The sequence below is a fragment of the Equus caballus genome, chromosome 5, assembly GCF_041296265.1.
Source record: "Equus caballus isolate H_3958 breed thoroughbred chromosome 5, TB-T2T, whole genome shotgun sequence".
Lineage (NCBI taxonomy): Eukaryota > Metazoa > Chordata > Mammalia > Perissodactyla > Equidae > Equus > Equus caballus.
In genome coordinates this window covers 32,127,501-32,150,880 of record NC_091688.1, presented here as the reverse complement: position 1 = coordinate 32,150,880, position 23,380 = coordinate 32,127,501, and the positions used below count along the sequence as shown (strand labels likewise).

The following is a 23,380-nucleotide window of genomic DNA, read 5'->3' as shown; positions in this document are numbered from 1 at the left end:
ACTTTTGGACTGAGCTGATAAGCCCTTGTTGTTTTTTTTAAACCATTTTATTGAAGTATGATTGACATGTAGAAAGTTCTGCATTAATCCAGCAATACCTGTCCATGTTAGCCCTGTGACACTGCACAGCCCAGGGGAAACAGCCATCCACACAAACTGGTCCATTGCACATCTGTGGTCCCCCGGCTCAGCCCCTGGCAACTTCGCCATTCAGCAGTGCTTGTGCTTGTCTCCAGCTTCCCCTGTCCAAGATTAACCCTTTCACCTGCCTCTGCTTTCGCCTCTCATCTCGCCTCTTCCTGAACCCCTGAGCCCTCGGGGAGAGGGGTCTTATCTCACTCTTCTCTCACTCCAGATAGTTTTCTCACTCTCCTGAATCTTCTACTGTGCTGACTTTTTCCCCACTGCAGATAGATCAGGTCAAGTTTTTCCCATCTTAAAAATAAAACGAAATCAAGTCCTCTTTGGCATTTCCCCCAGCCTTGTCTCTTTCCTTTCCTTCCTAGCCAAGCTTCTTGCAAGACTTATCTATACAGTCATCCCTCTGTATCGGTGGGGGATGGGTTCCAGGACCCCCGCAGATCCAAATCCGAGGATGCTCAAGCCCCTTATATAAAACGGCGAAGTATTTGTGTGTAACCTACCATATCCTCCTGTATACTTTAAATCATCTCCGGGTTACTTACAATACCTAATACAGAGTAAGTGCTATGTAAATAGTTGTTATACTGTATTGTCTAGGGAATAATGACAAGAAAAAAGTCTATACATGTTCAGTACAGACACAACCATCGTAGGCCTTTCATCTGTGGTTGGTTGAATCCGCGGATGTGAAGGGCTGACTACTGTACTCTCTTGTCTGCTGCCTCACCTTCCCAACCCTCGCCATTCGCTTCACCCTCCAGAGATCTGGTGGCTGCTGCCTGCCAGCCCTTCCTGAACTGACCAGTCAAGGTCACTGAAGGGCCTCCTAGTGAGCAGATTGAACCTGCTTTCTCTGCGGAGTTCACCACTGGGAGCAGAAGCTCCCCTTCCCTGCTTCTACGTCCCTATCCCCCACCCCCTGCTCTTGCCTCTTACCTTTGTTCTGGGCACTGCTTTCCAGCATCCTCTGCAGGCTTCTCTGTTTACCTACCCCTTCTGTGTAGGGATTTCTCCTGGGCTTGGTCCCTGATGCTATTTTTCTCTTCCTGTAGGTTCAACTAAGTTTTATCTCCAAGCCAGACCTTTTTCCTGAACTCTCCACTTATGTCTCCAGCAGCCCAATGGGTATCTCCCTTTGGCTGTTACACAGACTCTCGCAATTTCAACAGGTTTGAAACTAAGCTCATCCTCTTATCCGCAATCCTGCTCCTCCTGGAGCTTTCTGAAAGGGTGCCTGTCTCCACGCAGTTCCCTAAATCAGAAATTTTAAAACTCATCCTGTGCGTGTCTACATATTCCTCTCTCCCTCTCCCCCACCCTCTCTCTCTCTCTCTCTCTCTCTCTCTCTCTCTCTCTCTCTCTCGCACCACAGACAGTTGGTCCCCAAGTCCTGTCAGTTCTGCCTCTTGAAGATCTTTGAAATCTGTCCCCTTTTCTCTGTGTTGTTGCCACCTCCTTAGCTTAAGCCCTCTTATTTCTCACCTAGAGTATTGCTTCCTGTCTTGTCCCTTTGCACTCCATCCTCCACATCATCTCTAGGCTGAAATTTGAAAGAGTGAAAATCTTTTGGCATTACTCACCTGCTTCAGGATAAAACCCCGACTCTTCCTGGTCAGGCCCCTCCCTACAGAGCCCTTGGCAGGGCCCCCACCCTGCCCTGGATTGCCGTGCCTCCGTGTCCTCGCCCCTGCCTTGGGCCTAGGATGCTTGCCCAGCCCTCCTCCCTCATGCCCGCTTCTTCACCTGCTTTATTAGCTTTGATTTCCTCTCTGCACAGGCTCCTCTCACTGCTGCCTGGTGTTCCTCTTCTGTTGTCCTGCACCCTCCATAGCTCCCTCGTAGGTGACACAGCCTCATGCTGCATCTGTGGTTTATGTCTGCTCTCTCCATCAGGCTGGGGAAGCATTGAAAGCACAGATTTTGCTTCTTCATCTCTATGCCTAGTAGATTTCTGTCATATACAAGGTGCTTAATAAATACTTATTGAATAAATGAATGAAGTAAGCATATGCCTCATGACTTCTAGTTACTATTCAGTGTATCGGGTAGAAATAGTTGAAACAGTTCAGAAAGCAGCGCTGCCCTCCACTGCCAAGCTCAGTCTTACTTCTCCCTGTTACAACTTGGAATCCATAGTCCCATGAGTTTCCTGGTTTCACCAGAAGGTTTTTCATGTCGTTTCTCCTCCCTTGGGTTTCTTGATGCCACAAAAGTTGCAAATGTCAGATTTCCTCCCCTGTCTGATAGGACCTGAAGAAGACCACTAGCTGTGGGTCCCTCCCCATGGTCTTATCTGGGATGCTAACAGGCACATACAATAATTTGAGCCCTCCATCCAGCATGTTCTTTGTGTCTACCCCAGCTTCGCCCTTTCTGGTTCTAACAGATCTCTTACTATGCTGATCTCTACCCACGAGCTACATTAAATCTACAGGACTTCAAACGTGATCATCAGAGAACCCTCTGGGTGGCAGGAAGCCTCTCAGAAAGCAGTCCCGTGGTTTGTGAGTCACTAACCTTGGCCTTGGTTTGGGAACTCCACTATACAAACAGAATGGCTGCAGAGTTTATTTTTTTATGACTCCCCAGAATTAGAGCTAGAACCTGGGAGATTATTCGATCCCTCCAGGGCTTCTGGCATGGGCATCTCCAAACTCTATGTGTGTGGCTGCTTAGTGCTCATTGTTAGCATCTCCATGGATAGGAGGAGGGGGCAGCCTCCTCCCATAGCCTCTTCCCTTGTTGTGTTGCCCTGTCATGACACTATTTCCTTTGTCAGTATTTATTGAACCCCTTCTCTGTTGTGCCAGATCCTTAGGAAACAGATGAATGAGACACAGCCCTGACCTCAAGACTAGAAGGAAAAACAGCCAGTCGTGTTCAATATCGTGTGCTAAATGCACTGACAATAGATGCACAGTGCTGCGGGAGCCCGCTCCTCCTGAGGACTGATGGAAATCTGTCCTCAAACGCATGCCCGTTTCACCCTGTTCACTCCTCTGCAGGCGTGGAGAACCAGATGCTCAGTTCCCAGCACCCTCCACCTACTAAAAAATAGCCATGAGTTATCCATCAGCCCTCTCTCTCTCAGGCTAAACCTCCCAATCATCAAGAAGGTGACTTCTGGGTGCAGGAGGTGGTAGAAAGCAGCCTGCTCTCTGTGCTCCTGCCCACTGGTTTACAAGGACCAGAAGAGCTGCCCTGCTAGAGCACGGTCTGGGACCATCGTTTCTGTTACACACCATTCCAGCACTCACAGGCTGTCTCCACAACTCCCAGAGCAGCCAGAAGGAAAACCAAGCACACTGTTCGCTTCCACATCCCAGGCTGGCTTCCGCAGATGACGGGCGAGTTTGCATGGGAAGACTTGTTAGGACTGTCTCTTCTCAAGGCGGGCACCCTAATGACCAACGCCTGGCTGCCTGGCTTGGCTTTAGGGCGGGGAGTCAGCTCTCCGTATTTCCTGCTAACATTAACCTGCTCCATTTTGCAGTTGGTATTGGTCTCTGAAAGCTTTTAAGAAATCTTATTTGAAGACAGCAGTAATGAATCAAATCCCAAATGTAGAGAAAGAAAATATTTCCCGGGAAATGCCAAGGAATCACCAGTGTTTATAATTTAAAGAGTCCCAAAAAAGAGAGAGGAACAGGGAATGAAAAAGGAACAGTAGGACTGTCGCACATATGCTGAACGTGGTCACTGTCCTCAGTGGGAAGGGGGGAAGTGGGAAGAAGACAGACAGACTGGAGAAGGAGGTTGTGGGAAACCAGGCACCCCATCTCTCTCCCACTACTGCTTCCTCCGCAGGCCTCTCCCCTGGCTTCTGCTCTTGGGGGCAAGGTCAGAGTCAGGCTCTGAAGGGTGGGAAACTGATACTGTGTTGGACAGGGCCTCAAATCCCTTTGTCCTTATTCTTCAGTCGAGCAGCCCTCCTTATCCATCTGACTCAGCCTCTGATTTTATAGTTGAAACTGAGGCCCAGGTAGTGAGGTGGTTTACCCCTTGTCCCTTGTCCCATGGCCCATCAGGGCCACTGCTGGGGAAACTCCACATCTCTGGACCCCCAGTTTGGGATCTTTCCCTGGGCTGATTCCACTCCTAAGCCAGGATGTGGTCGAGATGACTGTCACTCCCTTATTTCAGAGTCCCCATACCCTGTCAATATAAACATGCCAACCAGGCAAAGCCGTCACATCCAGCCTCAAGGAAGTGTCATCTTTGCTTCTGGACTTTAAAAAGATATTAAAATGGGAGCATCGTACTGGATTGGAAATTCACCAAAGTTAGGTGAATGTGTTTTGAAGCCAGTGACATCACTGAATGCTAAAGTGTTAGGAAAGGAGCACATTGTCCTTGGTGTCACCATGCCCTTCTTGCCTTCTCTTTGTCCCTGCAGGCCGCCAGCTCACTGGAGCCGAGAGGGCCTCCACGGCCACTGCAGAAGAGACTGACATCGACGCGGTAGAAGTCCCACTCACAGGGAATGACGTCCTGGAATTCAGCCGAGGCGTCACTGACCTTGATGCTGTAGGGAAGGAAGGAGGCTCCCACACAGACTCCAAGGTAGGCAGAGGTGGCACATGCAGGTGATCTTTACCCATGCCGCCTCTTGGAGTATGCTGTGTCACAGCATCAGCTGCCGTCAGTCACCTAGCACCTGCTGGATCAGCTTCACAGCGAGGCCTCTGCAGCATGGGGCAGTGCCAGAGCGTGTTTCACTTCCTCTTAGCGAGGCCTGACTTCTGGAGATTGGCCCCATGTGCTGACGCCACTCCCTGCTGTGTCAGGATGCCACAGAGCTCATTCCTGACATGCATCGCCCTCCAGGATCCCATCAGTACTTGGTCCCCTTCTTCTCCCTGGCGGTGTCACCTTTGATGGCACCTCCTCCCTGCACAATACCTGTACAAGGCTAATCCTCACACACCACGCCATGATCCCCTGGGGCTTGCTGATGGAGCAGAGTCAGTCTGGGCTCCCTCTGCTTGCAGCTAGCGATCGTGTGCTTTGATGCTCCTGTGTAATGGCGCTGTGGAGGCTGGAACCTGGCCCGCTGGAGGTTAGAAACTGAGAGACCACCTCAGGCATCATCAGCTCCAATCTCACATGTGACGAGTGAGATGACGGAGGCCCCGAGGAGTTCCTGCTATGATCCAGACTAAGAAGCTAAGAACTTGAGACCAAATTCCAACCAAAAACCCAGAAGGAAAATTCTGACAAATGGCCCTCCCCTTAGATTCTTAGGCACTGCATTGGATCACGGGTGCCTCTCTCTTCTCATCATGCACATGCCTTTTCTCAGGTGGCGGTCATTAGGCCACTTCATCAGAAGGAGAAGCCTGTCTGGTTTGGAGGGCAGTACAGTTCCAAATTGCCTGCCTGATACTTTCTTTGGTACCATTTGTCCTCTGCAAGGGGCAATATCCCTGTGTCATTGGGTGCCCCTCTCTTGCGTGTCTGAAGAAGGGCCAGAACCAGAACTGCCAAGAAGTGTCTCTCCCTGCTGTTGAATTCCATGGGTCACATGTCACTAAGCCATCTTAGTGACAGTTTCCAGCCACCAGGAGGGAGACAGCAGGAGGGAACGGGACGGAACAGCTCTCTGCTAACGGAGAGGGTCTTTCCAGACCATTATCTGTCTCAGTCCCAAAGTTTCTTCCCCCGCGGCGCTCTCTGGGAGGGAAGGTGATGGCGGGCTGGAGCAGCCTCCCTCACACACCTCCTCCTCCAGGGGCCAACTCAGGACAAAGAGCGCAGACCCTGGAGGAGGGAGTCCTAAGGAACAGCAAAGTAACAGCGGAAGCTGCCTCCTTCCCGTTCTCCTGGTGGGGCGGTAGGAAGCTGGGTTTCATATAACTAGAGCTCTCTTAGTCCACGACCTCAGGTAACTCAACGGTGTGGGACAGTTAGAAGTGGTGGGCAAGAGAAGGGACTGTATCAGCTGTCTGTCTCCCCTCACATTGGATCAGTCACTGAGGTGTCCAGATAGGGTTTTCTGGCGCTGTGGTCCCAGCCCAGGCAGTTGCTCCATTTCCTCCCTGGGGTCCCGTCCACACTTCCATTAAGACACAGCATTTCCAGCTCTTGGTCATAAGTGGGCCGTTTCACCCCACCCATGTTTATGCCACATATTAGAAAGAGAGTGAGGCCCCTAAAGATGGCTCCCGCCTAGACTCATGCCCTGTCTTCTCTTCTTCTCCAGGTTCCGCCCCATGCCCGGGAGCCCATGTTGACAGCCTCGCCCAGGATGCTCCTGCCCTCTTCTTCCTCAGAGCCCCCGGGCTTGGGCACGGGGCCGCCACTGTCCACCCACCACCAGATGCAGCTCCTTCAGCAGCTCCTCCAGCAGCAGCAGCAGCAGACGCAAGTGGCTGTGGCCCAGGTTCTCCTCAGCCTCCTCCCTACTTCGCAGGCTCCACTCTCATGGGCTTGACGCGCCTTCCCTAGCGAGGGGCTCAGGGCAGGTTTTTTAAACCTAGGGAGCCATAAGGGATCGCTCATGCTGTGAGACCATTGCTTGTTGGGGAATGGAAGCGGCGGGAAGGGGAGAGATGGGGAGTGTGGTTGAAACGGGAAGAAACATTTTGGTTTCTCGTGGAACCCCCGCTCTGAGTTGGGCTTGGCTGGCTTGGCTGGATGTTGTTGGATAGTGACTTGAACTTACCAAGGACCAAGACGCACACAATTCCACCCTTCCTTTCCTGCCTTATTTCCCGGTGTTTGGGGTGGGAAGGGATGCCTTTGAAGTCAGGACAGGTGTGACTTTGTGATGCCACTCTTAAAAGAACTTAAAGTATGAGTTTGTGCCAGACACCTTTGCAGAGGCATCGCCCTGGCATCCCAGCTGCCTTGTTCATAACAGGTTTCTGCACCTCCCTTACTGATCTGCTTATTCCAGGCGGTGTTTGATTCCCTCCTGGCCTTGGAATTCATTCTCATGGGATTTAACTTACAGGAACTCAAGTGTAGTATTGGAGCCGTAATGAGATTTGGCTTAGATCTCAGGAGGAAAATGTTGTTTGAGCCCCAGAGACCTGTTGGGCTGCGGCTACCTTGTCGAGCAGGGGGGAGCTGATTGTCCCTGCTGCTTTTAGCAGGGATTCCTTCTGCTTGGTTTCTGCAGAGGGCATCGTAGTCCACCTCTTCCTTGGAATTTATGAGTCTGAGCTTAGTCCTCACCCTGGGCAATCAGGGAGTGGTGAAGACATGATCATTCATGCCATTTAAAGGCTGAATCCTGAGCTACGAGTCAGACAAGGTCATGACCTGAGTGGGGAGAGGAAGACAGTGAGGAGGGTGGGGCCGTCGCAGTTTGAGAGTGTTGGTAAGAGGTCTGGAAAGGCAGCCCTAAGCCTCGGCACCCTAAATCTGCTTGACCAGACTGACCTTTAAGGTTTTCCGCATTCTAAAGTGAGAACAGAGAAGGCTTCTCCAGGGAGCACTTATGGATCCCCGTTGTTTCTTCTGCTCACTCTTCTCATGACCCTCCGGTGGAGTGAATGACCCAGATGAAGCTCTCCTTTCCAACCTGTACCCCTTGAGGAAGCATCCAGCAGCCTAATCAAAACGGGATCTGCTACGACTCGGGTCCTGAAAAGACCTCCTTATAACACTTTATATCACCACCTTCTAAGTCTTGCACTGACCTGGGCCTGAGGCACGAGCCTCGTGGACGCCTTTTGCAGCCAGATTTCGAGAGAGTAGAATCCATGGGGGCACTGCTCCCAAGTGACGGGAGCCTTTTAAAAACTTCTGACCAGGAAACAAAAGGATGTGTGCTGATGCTGAGAGGATTCGCAGATGTTCCCAAAAGAGCAACAGAGAGGGGGAATGTCATTAATGGCTTCTTGTACTTGGGGGAAAAGAATCATTGCTCTTTGTCAGATAACAGAATTCATCTTCTCTAGTTAATGGCATGGCTGTTGCGAGAATCCCCCCTCCTGGGCGTGATGGCTGACAGGAGCACAAAGCCTGAGCACTCCAGCACCCTGACTCACGTGGTTTCCAAAAGTTTTCCGTTGAATACGAATCCATTCTCCACCCATAATACTTTTCTCTTTCAGCATATCGATTGCCAAGTAATTATTATTTATCTAAGAATGGGCTTGATGCATATTCATGATGAATATTATCAGAGAGACATTTGAATTTGAAGTCACTGCTAAATACCAAAGAGAAACTGTTTGCAAATGTGTAATCTACACAACAAGAAAAGTGTTGTGGCAGTGGAAGGAAGCATTCCATCTATAAAGCCACCAGACCCATAACTTGTCATGGGTCTACTACAGTCAGGACGAAACCCTAGAAGTGGTTTCTGGTACAGACTCAAGCATCTGTCTCAACAGGACATCACTGCCCTGGCCTCGTTTGAGTAGCCTTTCTCCTAGAGGATAGCGAATCCAGAGGAAGGGAAGAGCACAGTGTTTGCGGTTCACTTCATCAGCTTCTCTCAGTTCCAGCCACTTCCACAGGCTGGGCACTCTTAGCCTCTCACTCAAAATCTGTTGATTATAGTTGGCAGTGGCCTTGTTGACTCTCAGTTGGAGCAGTGACATGATTGAAATGCCACCATAGTTCATCCGTATCCCACACGGGTGAGATGACTTGAGGGTTGTAGATTTTCAAAATCTTGAGGTCAGATAAGACTTTGAGGCCATCACATAGCTTCTTGAGCATCCTCCTCTCCCTTCTCTGCCATCCCCATCAGGCAGTCTCTGGCCACCTTCTCGTTCATCTTCCTTGGCTGCCCAGGAAGGCAGCTGGCTTTTGGCTCTCTGGTCCTCCAGATGGATTCAGCCCTAAACCAGCCTTCACATACAGGTTTCTCTGCACACTTCTCTTTCTTCCACTCGTTGAATCCAAGGGCTTTTTATTAGTATCCATATCTTTGGGTAAAAATAATTATACAAGATATGTAAGTGGATTAATAGATTGGTCTTCTTGGCATCTTTCACGCATTTAAAATAGATCAAATCTGGCATGTTCGGTTTCTCTGCACCAGTGGCACTGATTTTCGTTTCCAGCCAAGGTCAGCTTTGACTTGTTCTGTCAGACTCTATTGCCACCAAACTGCGAAGTTTCTGTCTTTCTTCATTAAACTACCAGCACTCCCCAGATTCCAATGGGTAATACTGTGACCTCAGCTTTTCAGATGGGAACACATTTTCCTTTTTTCTGGGAACATCTGCATCCTCCTTATGTGGTTCCTGAGAAAACAGTTTCTTACAAACAGGTGCACTCTTGGGGTCCTTTGTTGCATCATTTATGCCCCGCCTTTACTCTCAGAGGCCAGTGTGCTTCTGCTGTTATTGAAACCAGGCTTAGGTCTCTTTCATAGGATTCTGATTTGGTCTCAGACCCCAAGACCTCTCCCGGCCTCACCCTAAATTGGTTCAGAGCTGGTCCAGAAGGGGCCTGCCTTGGCCTTAAAGGTACACGGCAAAGGTGTTGTTCAACCAACTCTTAAGCATTTCTAGGTTAGACCTCAGTATGTAAACAGTGAATTCCCAAGCCCCCCGACCACTTTCCCGACCCAGCATGAGGCTTGCCTGGCTGCACTAGCTTTCTGCTTTTAGATGGACCAGATGTTCAAGTGTGTGAATGAGAGGACAGCCAAGCCTTGAACCAAAGCTGGGACGTAGCTGGCACCCGCATGGCCGTGGGCTGGGCCCACATAGCTCCAGAATTGATCTGGGCACTGCGGCTGACTGGCGACAGTTAAATAGGCCAGATTCCTTCACAGTCTCTCAGATCCTGGCCTAGCTTATGAAAAAACCGTTAGTGCAGCTCATATTGCTATTTAAAGATTTCTACTCTACCTGCTGCCACTGTGCTTGTTCTGAAACAAGTGATCGGTTACTTGTGCTTTGCGATCGTGTGTGCCGTAGTTAGAGAAACAGCGCTAAAAACACTCTGCACCCCACCCCCGGCCCTAGATTTAGCCTGTGTCCTCGTGGCTTCTCCCAGTCCCCAGCCCCCTGGGTGCCCTGCCCACATCCTGCCTTATGCATGCTGAGACAGCGCCACCTGCCTCTGCTTGTGTGTCCACTGGGGGGGCGGGGGGGGGGGGGCAAATTGCTCTGGTTCTCTCCACTGCCATTTCCATGTGCCTGCTGCTCCCTAACTTCAGCCTGGCCCTGCCCCCACTTCTGATGGAGGAGCTGGAGTCCAGGCAAGTAGGCTGGAGAGCCACTGGGCAGTGGTCTGGTGTTGCTGGGTGGGTTGAGGGGGGATGGCAGTTTTGGGAAGTGGCCTGGAGCTAGAGGGTGCAGGGTTGAACTTACACTTGTCGTGCTGTGGCCAGAATGCAGAGCTGGGCATCCCAGCCTGCCCTCCAGGCACGGCCCTCCTGCTGACCGGAAATAGTCTGTGACTGGAAGAGTCGTTGCCGAAGAACAACACAGCTCACTTAGACCTTTCCAGAAATCAGTGTGTCTACCTTTGCAAAAGGTGTTTAGTTCTTTGAAAGAAGAATGTGCAGAATAGAAATAAAGATCCCATCTGGTAGGAAGGAGGTGGTGCTGTCTGGCCCTGTTGTGTGACTGAGGAAGCGAGCACACAGCTATAGCCAACGCCCTAAGCCAAGGCTGGAAATAATGCTGCCTCATTTCGGAGCTTCAAAGCCAGACCTCCATAGGCAAAACACAGGGATTATTAAATTGCCTCAAATTTAAAAGAAATCCAGGCCATTTGGTCTCAGTTTGGCCAGGTTTGGGTTCTCCTGTGGCGCAGCCTGCCACAGTGAGGGGTGGGAGCCTCATGCCTGATGCCACTTGGACAGTCACAGAAGCAGAAGAGCTCATCAGTGCTGGCTGGGGGCAGCGGCAGCAATGTGTGTTTTCGCATTCCCAGGGTTTAAAAACACTGAAATGTTAGAACTCTGTGTTTGCAAAGCTAAAATTCATATTTAATCTGGCCCTCAAACTCAGGAGTATTTTCTCATGGCTGGTGGATTTGTGATGGAAGCATTTGATTGAAGGGTCTTCTTTTATGTATTGCTGGTATTCCACCTGCAAAAGAAGCTTCCAACTTTTTCCCCCTGGCTTCTGCAGAAGGGAGCTCCTCTTTTGTCCCCAGTCCTCATTCTCTGACTTTACAGTGGGGATCTGGGGTTTTCTTCAGAGAGCCTTTAGTGAATGCCCCCCAGTACTGACCATTGTGTCCACCTGGGTGTGGAATCATAGATTGTTTCAGCCTCTAGCCAGCCCTCCCAGCTGAGAAACTGAAGTCGAGGTAGAAGCGAATTACCTACAATTTCACAGGGAGAAACCGACAGACTCAAGTGTTCCAGCTCCTGGTCCTGTGCTCTCAAATGGCCTTTTCCGTTGGGATGTTCAGATGTGGGTTGCAAGTATCTGAGTCTGCAGCGTGTGTGTAGGGAGCCCACCATAGGTGCCAGTTAGTGGTGTGCAGAATTCTCTGCTTTCTCTGCTTACATGCACTGAAAATTTTGTTCCACATTTCTGCCTAACATTTCTGTTCCAAAGAAAATAGAAAACGGATAATGAACAATTCTATCTGCTCACTAGATTCCTTTAATGATACTCTAAGTTGGAATAAGTTACATTACTCACAGGTGAAGGCTTAAGGTAGTCCTTCCTCTTGGGGGACACCCGGGGGCTTCCTAGAGCAATTGTCCTGTTCCTCAGAACCAGTAGGATTTGGGGGAGTCTCAGGGGAAATGTCACCATGCCTCAGTTTCCAAGGAAGATAAAGGCTTAATAGCCACTCACCATCAGATATCCATATTAAAATATTATAGCCACTTCTTTCCTTATTCTCACCCTCTCTAGATCTTTCCATAGTTTATATGAGGCAGCAAATGAGGCCGATGTTTGGACTAAAATATCAATTCCGTCCTAACAGTGCCTTGTGGAGGACAGATTTACTTTAGATTCCTTAAGCATCCTGCCCCTGGGGGAAAGATGGGCCTAACCTTGGGAGCCACTAATGGAAAGTGGCAACTAATCTCATTAGCGGCTCCACTTAGAAGCAGAGCCAACTACAGGGTCAGGTCCTCAAATCTGGGCAGGGAGGGAAGCAGCCACTGCATCAGAGAGTATGATTCTCTGAGTGCTAGCTGCTGGGAAGGGCAGACACTGGGCTGGCAGGTCCCTGGTCAGGCCTGGCCAGACTATGGGGTGGACATAGTCTTTTACTGCTAGATAAAATGTGAATCGTTTTGGAGCAATCTGCTCTTCAGAAATCCAGAGCATTTGTTTTCTGAGCAAGAGAATCAGCTAGCTCTTCTGACTCCTCTTCCTTCTTTCTCCTCCACTCCTCGTTCCACCTGTCCTGCTCCAGTCAACCTGACAATGTGTCTTTATCCACACCATGTTTGTGGTCCAAGAAAACCCTCTTTCCCACAAGCTGCCTTGGTCCAGGCTGCCAAATTCATGAGCTCCATTTCTTCAAACCCTCCACAGAGACCCCTTTATCTACTTCTAAGCACAAGAATCACATATGTGAGTGAACATTGTGATTGCCCTGTGACTCAGTTTCTTGAAGCCAGAGTCCTGATATCATTGGAAACCCCACGTCTCCTCTCCCTGAGTTTTCCCACACTCAGTCACACACCAAGAACAGACACCACTGGGTCCCAAGCATGCTGGCTGTGCTGTCACCAGCTCTTCTACCATGAGACTTGACGTGAGTCCCCCTCTTCCCATAGAGGGCAGCTCTGTGAACTGTGCACCTCAGCCCTTCTGCCGTTGTTGGAGGAGGCCCTATTGTGAGTCAGTCAGTAAACATTTGACCCTACTAGGTATGAAGCGTGGTCCTCGGTGCCCCAGGAAATAAAAAGGGAATGGATAGTCAGGGAAAGAAGCTGACACCCACAGATGTGAAAAGACAGGCTGTATTACGACCACCTCATGAATTAGAAAGGGCATGTGTAGGGCTTCCTGTTTCTCCTCATGTTTGGGTGTGAGGAATGGGTGAGGGAAGATCGTATGGGAGTTTGCTGTGACACTGTTCTTAGCTAGTGGGTCGGTATATCAGTTTTTGTGTTTATTTTTTAAAAGATAAGATGAGAAAAAGGTACCCCTCTCAACACAGCAGTCATGTATGTCAGCTGCTGAAGGAGTTCTCCTGACAGGGAAGGGGCAGGGGCTGGCAGATGGCTCTTTCCTGCCTCTTGCCCTTGGTGTGGGGCCCTGAGTGGTACGTGAGTGACGCCTCACGACCCTCACTCGGGGCAAACAGCAAGATCCACAGGGCCAGTGACCCAGCTTCTTTTGGCTCCTCCTTCTCTCAGTTACAAGCCCAGGTGCCTGTTTTGCCCCGGAAGGGCTTCTTCATCTTGAATCGAACATGGAAGGCATCTCCGGTCCCTGCTGTCCACCGGTGACTCTCGTTTGCATTCACGTCCCTCTCTCCTCTCTGTTCTGTCTTCTCTCTGTCTTCTCTACCTCCTCCTCCTCTCTGCAGGTTCACTTGCTGAAGGACCAGCTGGCTGCTGAGGCTGCGGCGCGGCTGGAGGCCCAGGCTCGCGTGCACCAGCTCCTGCTGCAGAACAAGGACATGCTCCAGCACATCTCCCTGCTGGTCAAGCAGGTGCAGGAGCTGGAGCTGAAGCTGTCAGGACAGAACGCCAGTAAGCAAGAGCCCTGCCCAACCTGGCCTCCCCCTGTGGAGGCTCTGGGAAACGCATGTTCTTTTCCCTAAAGCTTTTGGTGGTGCTTTATTGGACCCCTGACCTGCCCTGGTATTCCAGCAGAAAACAAGGGGAACTTTGTTTGTCCCATCCATACACTTCATGGAATTACAGAATGGCAGGGCCAGAGAGGGTCTTGGTTGTCTTCGACTCCAGTGTCCGGACTTGGCCTTGAATGTCCCGGGAGTTGCTGCCACATGTTCATGCAGTCTCTCCATGATGGGGGCTCGGGCACTGTACACCCTAAGGCAACGCATTTCTTTCTCAGAGGGATTTTCCAGTCGAAATATACTGAGCACCTATTGTGCATCATGCCCTCCATGAGCTCTGCAGGAGATGTCAAACCGTACAGTAGTTTACTGTCTCTGCCCCATGTATTTCACAACTGTGTAGCATAGAAAAGACTGGTAGCAGTATATCTACGTAACGGAGAAGGCAGAGGAGTAACTGGCCATTTAGCTCTCTGGTTAGTGGCAGAAGTTACCTGACTCGGGGCCTGAGATGCACAGCCGCCTCCAGGCTGGATTGGGAAGTATTACAAGGCATTGCATCTCCACGCCTTCCTCTCGACTTTGTCCGTGAGTTGGCTGCATGCTCCAAGTGTGTGTTGGCTGTGAACCAACACATATCCATTGGTCATGTATTGGGCCCGAGACTGTGACAGAATTTCATATATGTGATCTCCTCTAAGCCTTAGAGTGGTAGATGTCCTTATGCCCATTTTACAGATAAGGAAACAGACTCACAGAGGTTAAATCACTAGCTCCGGGTTACAGGACTAGCAAGGTGTGGAGCCAAGATGCAGACTTGGGTTTAATTGCAAACTAATGCTTTCCCTGTTATACCAGTGGTTCTCTCAAACTATCCCGTGAGCTTTGTACAAAATGGATATTCCCAGGTCCAGCCTACGGAGAGTCTGCATGGGTAGCTTGGGGCGGGGCTGGAACACTGTATTTTTAAAGTGGCCCAAAGGTATGGATGGAGAACCACTGCGCTTCACTGCTCTGGAAGCCTCTCTGGATTTTTGTTTTTGTTTGTTGAGACCCTGCTCTCTCCTAATTAGTGCCAGTTTACAAGGTTGTACTAAACGTTACCGCATGCTTTTCCCATGGCCCTCTCAATTTGTATCTTTTCCCTGTTCATGCCCCATTCAAGGCATCCACTGGCCCCCCAGCTCCTCACATGACCTTGCCTGACCTTTATCACGTTCCCGGCTCTCCTCCCCTCCAGCCTGGCACGTCTGTGCCATGTTGGGGGGCGGAGGGGGGCGCTGGAAGGAAGGGCTGAAGTGCTTAGAGACCCCAAACGCTCCTGAGGTGCCCCTCAGTTGGTCAGGGCGGGGACCGTCGGAGGGCTGGCTCCCCAAACCACCCACCTTTTAATGTCGCCTGCTCCCCCTCTTGTCTCACCCCGCAGTGGGCTCCCAGGACAGCTTGCTGGAGATCACCTTCCGCTCTGGAGCCCTGCCCGTGCTCTGTGATCCCACGACCCCCAAGCCGGAGGACCTGCATTCGCCGCCCCTGGGCGCGGGCTTGGCCGACTTCGCGCACCCGGCGGGCAGCCCCTTAGGTAGGCGCGACTGCTTGGTGAAGCTGGAGTGCTTCCGCTTCCTCCCGCCCGAGGACACCCCGCCCCCCGCGCAGGGCCAGCCGCTCCTGGGCGGCCTGGAGCTCATCAAGTTCCGCGAGTCGGGCATCGCCTCGGAGTACGAGTCCAACACGGACGAGAGCGAGGAGCGCGACTCGTGGTCCCAGGAGGAGCTGCCCCGGCTGCTGAACGTCCTGCAGAGGCAGGAGCTGGGTGACAGCTTGGATGATGAGATCGCCGTGTAGGTGCCGCAGGGCGAGGAGGCGGAGGAGGTGGCCCGTGGTGTAAGGCGCCCTGTCGGGCTGCCGCCCCGGATAGGGGCTGCCTGGCTGTGTGCGCTACTGAGGATGCCCAGGGGCCCGGAAGAGTTTACAGTTTCAGAAAAGGATTGGGATTTTGCTTTGGAGGGTCAAGGGGGGAAGCTATTGGATTCCCAGAGGTGGCTGGCTCCTCTCTCCTACTTGTGACTACAAGATAGGGAGGGCGGGGCCTTCCAGAGCCCATGGCTTTGGGAAAGGGTCCCTCTTGAGGACTACCAGGCTGCTGAAGGACCTGCTCCCCGCCTGCTCCATCATCAGGCTCCTTGCTCTGTCTGTGATGTCCCAGCAGCCCCCTTGCTCTCCCCATCTCCGTGGTCCCGACTATGAAGGGAAGCCATTGGTACCGTCTCAGGTGCTTTGTGTTTGGACATCAGGATGCTACAGTTGCCTACCCTTCCCCTGACGTTTATGGGAGGAATTCCTTCTCTAGGCCCTTGCAGATTGTAGAGGTTGGATGCTCTGGGCTATAAAAGACAGGATAGTCCTTTTAGTAGGAGCGTGGAATTAGGATGTGTCATATTGGCTAAGTTTTCAGATGGATTGGATCCGAACACCTCTAGCTGGATGTCAGGTGTTGCTTCAGAGGGAGACTGGGAGTTTAACATGGTTCAGGCCTTTGCTGTGAAAGCCAGTGGGGAGGGCAGCCCCTCTGCTGCCACAGATCACTCAGGTCTGGTTCTTCAGTGTGGAAGCCCCTGCTTGCCTCCTGCCTGCAAGCGCAACTCACCCGCTTGGAGGCTGGGAGGCTGACCCCTTCTCTCCTGTGTCCTGCCTCAGGGGCTATGCCAGCTGAAGCGTTTGTAGCACTCTCGCCTCTCTGAAAGACTCGGAGCCCCCAGCCTTACCTCTCAACCTGTCCCCTCCACTGGGCAGTAGTGGTCAGTTTTCATTGCAAAAAAATGGACACAGGCTGGTAGCTGAGATGGCTTATGTGCCCTCTTCAGAATCACTGCCACTTAGGTCAGGGACCATAGCCATGTCACCCTTGACCCATCTCTCCGTGGGTGCATGCCTCGAGCACACCTGTAAGAAGTACCCTGTGCAGTTCTCTTATCTTCTGCCATCTAGGCCTGGCCTAGAGATAACCACTCGGTACAGTGGGCTGATGGAGGCAAGGAGACAAGCTCCTTTGGCTCCAGTAAGGCAATCAGTGGCTGTTAACAGATCTAAAGATGCCTGAAGAGAGAGCTGAGACATGCTCAAGTCATGTGTTTGGGCAATTAAGTCTTCATCCTGGACAACAAACCGCAGACCCAGACTGCAGTATTATTTCAGAGTCAATTGGTAAGGATGTGGTTGCCCCAAAATAGAGTTCTTCAACCCTTACTTTGCTTTATAATTTATATAAATGAAAGTGCAGGTCTTTTCTTATAGCTACAGTTGCATTTCTTCTAGACCAGAAAGTCCAAATTAAAGAATATAAATGCAGCTTTATGTACTGTCCTTGATGCACCAGGGTGTCAGTGGAAATAGGACGAGTACATGTGTGTGTATGTGTGTGTATACGTGTGCTTGTATGTACACACATGTGAGGGACGGTGTATACATGTGTGTAGGCCTGTGAGAAGCAATGGGAGAGAAGAGAATGGGGATCTCCAGGGTGTTTGAATCAACAGTAGGTTTGTGTTCTTTTCCAAACGTGCATTTAGAGAGGGGTGGTTCTGTTTCTTATATTTTCTAATTAACTGTTGGAAGTAGGTCTGGACACACAAGGGAAGGGAAAACCTAGAAAGTGAGATCCACAAAGCTACAGGAGCTGATGTCAGGAATCCGATTTGGCGGAGTCTCGCTAGTTTATAGAGTTCTAACGCAGACTTCCTTGAGTGTGGGACCTCTTAAATCATTAAAATCTTGAGTCTTCAGGGGAGTGGAAGGTCTGGCTTCGCGAGGCCCACTGTCTGCAAGCAGGAGCTGAGGATCAAGCCAGAGGCCGGTGGATTAGGTGTGTGGAATGTGGTAGGAGAGGGCGTGGATGGGGTGGGTGGGGAAGAGAGTTTCTACAACGGTCTTGAAAAGTTTGCAAAGGAAAAGAAGAAAGGAAATGGAGGAGAGATTAAAGAAGTGGAGAGACCAGTTATCTGCACCGTTGACTTGGGACCCATTAGAGAGCCCTGCCCTCGGAGTGCCCCATGGTAGTTTCCGCCTGCCTCGCCCATCCTTTCCCCAGTTCAGGCCCTCCCTGGAGCACTGGTTTATGTGTTGGCATCCTCCCCAGTGTGATCCAAACCAGGGCACACTGCGGGTATACAGGTGGGAGACACAGGATGGATCTAGGGGCCTTGAAGGGTCACCAGCCCCGGGGCAGGAAAGGGAACATTGCAGACCTGATTTCCCAGCGATGTCACCCTGTCCTCCTCCCTCCTTACTTCTTGCTCTGCTAACTCAACTCCTGCCTTTCTCCTTTTTAATCTTTCTACTCTGCGCTATATGGAAGATAAGTGGACACTAGGGGCACCTCCCTTATGGGTCCCTCTCCCAGGTGCCAGCAGACTCTTGGGCACACAAGGCTCTCACAGTTGCAGAGCCAGGAAAGAACTTCTCTGCACAGGATGGACTGTATATTGGGATTGAAAATGCTACTCCTTATATTCCTGCTTACATCAGCACTCTCTGTAAAGCCTCTTCATAGCCTCACCTCTCTCAGCTGCTCTGGTTTAGGAGTTGGATTCCTTTCATTTACCCTCTGCCTGACTGCTTCCTCCCGCCCCTGCCCCGGAGCCCTCTACTTCCTCTAACTGTTGTGTCGTTAACTCTGTTGGATCAACTCTCTGGGAAAAGATTCTGTTCATGTAAGTGCACTTACTCCCTGGATGTTGTCACTAGTCTAGTGGCTTTTGCTAAATAAACCTTTCTTATTTCTAAATGCTTTTCCATTGTCTTTTCTTGCTTCTTCTATTCTACCTGGTCCTTCTCTCCCCCTAACTTCCACTCCACTTCCCAAGCGGGGTGGCATCAGCTCTGTGACACACGGTTCCCAAGGGTGTGGTGTTTAGAAAGAATTCACATGTTCCTGCAAGGAGAGGAGGAAGGTGGGGCCTTCAGGTGTAGTTTATTTGGACCAGCCTTGCAAGGTTAGGTCTACCCCCAGGGAGGATTTTGCGCCCCCAGGGGACATTTGGCAATGTCTGGAGACATTTTTGGTTGTCACCACTGGGGGAGGGATGGTGTTGGCACGTAGTGGGTGAAAGCCAGAGATGCAGCTAAATACTCTACAACGCGCAGGACAATCCCCACAACAAAGAATTATCCAGTCCAAAATGTCCATAGTACCCGGGTTAAGAACCCCGGTCTATACCTGTTTTTTTCAGACTCACTCAATCCCGGGTCTTTTGAAACTCCAAATATTGTTGGAATAGATGAGAAGTGGCAGCGAGTTTTGAGTGCTTGAAAAAGTATGACACCGTAGACATTTTCAGATACAACTAAGATCATCAAGATTATAAAGGTTCACTGACTCCCTGACTAAATGTCTGAAATATGTGGCTGGTAGCATTCTCAATGGGCACATTTCAGGAATGTCTATACTGGAGGCAAAGCAGGCTCCTCCCACACCTGCCTGGAAAGACGATGGTGCCATTGCAACCCGGCTCAGCAGAGGAGTCCTGACACATGGGGGTATGGGCTTTCCTTTGGGGAGCAGAAAGGAAAGGGGAGGAGGAATGCTGCTAAGGGGGGTGTTAGAGAAATGAGGAGCTGCAGGATCTCGCAAAGCGACTTTCTGGAAACCAGATTCCTTTGGCTAGAACTTTTAGCCATTTTGAAGGCAGAGGGTTTGTTAAGCCTTTGTCAAGCCCAGGCCTGAAGGAAGGTTGGGAGGGTCACATCAACCAGGTTCATGTGCCCTCTGCCCTTTCTGGATGAATGCACTGGACTGAGCCTTATTTTATTATCTGTAAAATGGGGATAAAATATAACATACAGCTAAAGGCTAAAAGACTGCATTTTTTTTTTTAGGATTGGCATCTGAGCTAACATCTATTGCCAGCCTTTTTTTTTTTTTCTTCTTCTTCTCCCCAAAGCCCCCTGGTACATAGTTGTATATTCTAGTTGTGAGTGACTTTGGTTGTGGCATGTGGGACGCCGCCTCAGCCTGGCCTGATGAGCACTGCCATGTCCACACCCAGGATCCAAACCTGCAAAACCCTGGGCCACCAAAGCGGAGTGCATGAACTTAACCACTCGGCCACGGGTCCGGCCCCAAGGAGACTGCATTTTTAAAAGGAGACAGGAGGGTGTCTGGCAGTGGCCCAGGCTGGGCACTAGACAGTTTATTTTCTAATGTACCGGGGAGAAGGGGGAGGCCAGGCCTGTACTGCTCAGTGCAGTTGTGTGCAGGGTTCATTTTCCTTTCTTTTGAGGAAGATTAGCCCTGAGCTAACATCTGCTGTCAATCCTCCTCTTTTTGCTGAGGAAGACTGGCCCTGAGCTAACATCTGTGCCCATCTTCCTTTACTTTATACGTGGGACGCCTACCACAGCATGGCTTGCCAAGTGGTGCCATGTCCGCCCCCGGGATCTGAACCGGTGAACCCCAGGCCGCTGAAGCGGCACATGCGCACTTAACCGCTCTGCCACCGGGCCGGCCCCGAGGGTGCATCTTCTGCTGTGCTGAAGCTTTACTCAGAATTCTGTCCTGAGAAATTTGCTGGGGTTATAGTGGCCCTGGGCTTAGTCGCCAACCATTGGATGGCTTTCCCTCTTTTTTTTAACATGTTCTGTGCCTGTGGTACGGGTGCCCTGGAGGAGGGAATGTGGGCTGGGCAGACAGTGCGAGAGCAGATGAGGAGCCAGTTCCTCTCCTGGTTCTCCCACAGACGGTAGTGAGACCATGAGCGGCCTCCTCCTGCCCACCCCCGTCCCCATCCCTGTACTCCCTCAAGAGCCCCATCAAGGGGGACACACATGCACAGTGATGTGTGTGAGGAGAAGCCTTGGAGCCCTCAGGTGGCTTTCCCATTTAGGGAAACGAGGTCAGAGTGAGGACTGAAGAATTGCCCGGAGTCACTGATCTGCTCCCTCAGGGAACTGGGCCCTGGGAGTATTGTCAGGGCTGCCTGGAGACCACCTCGCCCCAGAGTGGGCGGGTGGGCCTCCACATGTCCTGGCTCTCAGCCCAGCGGGAGCCTGCAGGTCAGGTAGACTCAGGGACTCTGGCTGGGTGGGTGGAGCCTGGGGAAAGAGCAAGGTGAGGAGCAGGGGATGGTATGCAGGGCTGGGAGTGGTCTCACAGCGTGGGGCGTGGTGGGGTTTGAGTCTAGCCTCTTACTCTGTGGGGACGAAGGAACCACAAACGATTTTTCAGCAAAACCGTGGTAAGCCAAAGCAGCTCTGCTAAACCATAAAGTGGGGCTTCGGGAAGACTTACTCTGTCACTGGAAGGTAAGGGGAGACCATCCACCCCACCTATTGGCCAACCAGTGGGGAGGCAGGATGAACGGGGAGGGTTGGTGCCAGAGTCTCTGAAAGGAAGTGCCCCACTGTGGTGAAAGGGCCCACTGAGTCATTAGGGAGATGAAATGAGAGGTAAATAAGGCCTAAAAATAAGACCATTGAGCATTCAGCTTTTCTTTTTCTTTTTTTTTTTTTAGCCACATAATGGGCAAAGCAGAGGTCCTTGCTGCATCCCTGATACTCACCTGTTTTTCTGGGTCAGAGCTGGCAGTGAAGTTTGCTCAGAAACGGAATGAGAATCAGGGCTGGGACGTTACTTGGTGACGGGAAGTGCTGTTTTCACATGTTTCCCTGCCCGTTTTGACATGACTCAACACAGCTGTATAAAGATGCCCCTGGGTCAAAAATGATTCTGTTCTGCTTCAGCCAGAGGTGCCCCTTCCAAGTGAGGGACTGTGGTATAGGTGGCAGGAATGGGTCCCCACCCTCTTTGCCTCTTCTCTGCCTTGTGCTAGGGTATGTCGTCCCCCGCTTCCACCCGTCAGAAGCTCTGACATCTAAGGAGCTGTCAAACTGCAGAGGCTCTGCAAATAGAACCTTCCCCATGCTGATAGGAAAGGACATTCAACCCTCTGCCCTCAGTGAGCTCTCCCCTAGTGTTTGTGGGGGGAGCCGGGGCAAGGACTGGTCCCAGGGGACCAGCAAGAAGGCCAGGATCTTAGGGCTGTAGCTCTCAGACTTGAGCTGCGTCAGCATCACCTGCAGGGCTGGTTAGAACACAGATTGCGGGGCTCACCCCCAGAGTCCTGGTTCAGTAGGCCAGAGGATTTCATTCCTAAGAAGTTCCCCAGGGACACTGATACTGCTGGTCTGCACACCTCACCTTGAGAACCACTGTCTTGGAGGATATTACCAAAGTTTGGGTATTGTCTTTATAAAAAAGAGGGGGTAGGCCTGGGGTTGCTAAGCAACTGTTAGCCCAAGGGGAAGGGGACGGGGACTCAGGACTGGGAGGGATAGCAGGTGGTGCAGGGTGACCTCAGACTTGACAGAGGGCTGTGACTAACTTCGGTTTATTGACGTCTCTCTAGAGACATGAATAGGCTTCAGCCCCTGTTAACCTGAGGGGTCCACTTTAACAAGGCAGCTGCCACCATCCTTCAGGGCTGCTTGAAGGCCTGGCAGCTACCGGAGGAGAGCCTGTCTCCCGGCCGGGCCTTCTGCTCCTTGCTCCAGAGGGTTTTGAGCTTGCGGTAGTACACCTTGCAGCTGAAGCCCTCCTTGAAGCCCCCTTTGATGTGGCTCTTGAGGGAGTGCAGGGTGGGGTACATGCGGCAGCAGGCCGCGCACTTGAAGCCATTCTGCTGAGCTGGGTGCCACTTGGAGGCCATTAGGATGTCCCGGGACGTGATGGAGTCCATGGAGTCCAGGCCGTGCCTGGATTTCTTGGTGGCCTCTCGGGGGCAGGGGTTCTCTGCAGAGGAAGAGGATGAGCAGATGCTTTCCGCCATGTCTTCGGGAAGGCAGTTGTCCCCGCTGCCCTCGTCCCGCTGCACCTCTGGGAAGCTGTGGGCCTCCAGGTGGCTCTCTTTGTCCGTGCATACGAAGTAGCTGTAAGGGGAGAACCAGGGCCGGTAGATAATGCAGTTCCGTCTCAGCTGCTCCTCATTCTGGGGGTCCCCCAAGATGCAGTCTGCAAAGGAAAGGCTGAGTCTGAGCCTCAGGCCATGGGCAGGGGCCAGTGAGGCCTGGGGCCGCTGAAGGCCGTGGAATAAGCAGAAGGCAGGCAGGCACCTTTCGTCGCCTCCTCTAAGGATAGACAGACCTCTGGCCTCCTATGATTCCTCTTTCCACCACCAATGGTTGTGGCCATTTTGCCAGCCTCACTCTCTTCCTGCAACAGGCCACTTAGGCAGAAACTACTGCTGCACACCAGTTTGAGAGACAGAAGAGGAGAGGTAGGAGGCCTCCACAGGCCTGTGGGTCTCTGCTAAGGGAAGGACCAGATAGGAGACTGCAGGGGAAAGGCAGTGGGTGGTTCTCTGGTGCGCAGGCACCCTTCCCTGAAAGGAGCAGCCCCTGTCCTCCCAGCCCCTCACCTGTGCCCGCCAAGTCAGAGACGGCCTCACCTGGTAAGAGCACTGTGTTAACCACGCCGTGCCGGAGAGCGCTGCTTTGGTACTGAGGTGGCACGGCCTGTGCTGGGCTGGACCCCTCCGTGGGTAACGCAGCCTTAGCAATGTCTGGGGTACAGAGGAAGCACTCCAGTGAGCTGAGCAAGGTT

The 23,380-nt window shown here is 51.7% G+C and overlaps 2 protein-coding genes across 15 annotated transcripts in view; one reads left to right on the top strand and one right to left on the bottom strand.

Annotated features, from left to right (window-relative positions):
* Positions 1-23,380, top strand: part of LOC100058633 (carboxyl-terminal PDZ ligand of neuronal nitric oxide synthase protein) — a 286,431-nt gene that overhangs the window by 252,108 nt on the left and 10,943 nt on the right. For 9 of the 13 annotated variants that reach the window (XM_070267908.1, XM_070267904.1, XM_070267905.1 and 6 more), the window contains 5 exons: positions 4,541-4,707; positions 6,347-6,526; positions 10,274-10,315; positions 13,573-13,738; positions 15,215-15,367. In XM_070267908.1, coding sequence (XP_070124009.1) covers positions 4,541-4,707; positions 6,347-6,526; positions 10,274-10,315; positions 13,573-13,738; positions 15,215-15,367 — 708 coding nt within the window. Of the gene's footprint in view, positions 1-4,540; positions 4,708-6,346; positions 6,527-10,273; positions 10,316-13,572; positions 13,739-15,214; positions 18,569-23,380 lie in introns of those variants that run through there. The other 4 variants (XM_070267909.1, XM_070267906.1, XM_070267916.1 and 1 more) reach the window with 2 other exon arrangements.
* Positions 22,154-23,380, bottom strand: part of SPATA46 (spermatogenesis associated 46) — a 2,491-nt gene continuing 1,264 nt past the window's right edge. The window contains exons 2-3 of one of the 2 annotated variants that reach the window (XM_001491579.5): positions 23,226-23,339; positions 22,154-22,789 (exon numbers count right to left, since the gene is read on the bottom strand). In XM_001491579.5, coding sequence (XP_001491629.2) covers positions 22,257-22,789; positions 23,226-23,339 — 647 coding nt within the window. In that variant the 3' untranslated portion in view covers positions 22,154-22,256. The remainder of the gene's footprint in view (positions 22,790-23,225; positions 23,340-23,380) is intronic. The other variant, XM_070267919.1, reaches the window with a different exon arrangement.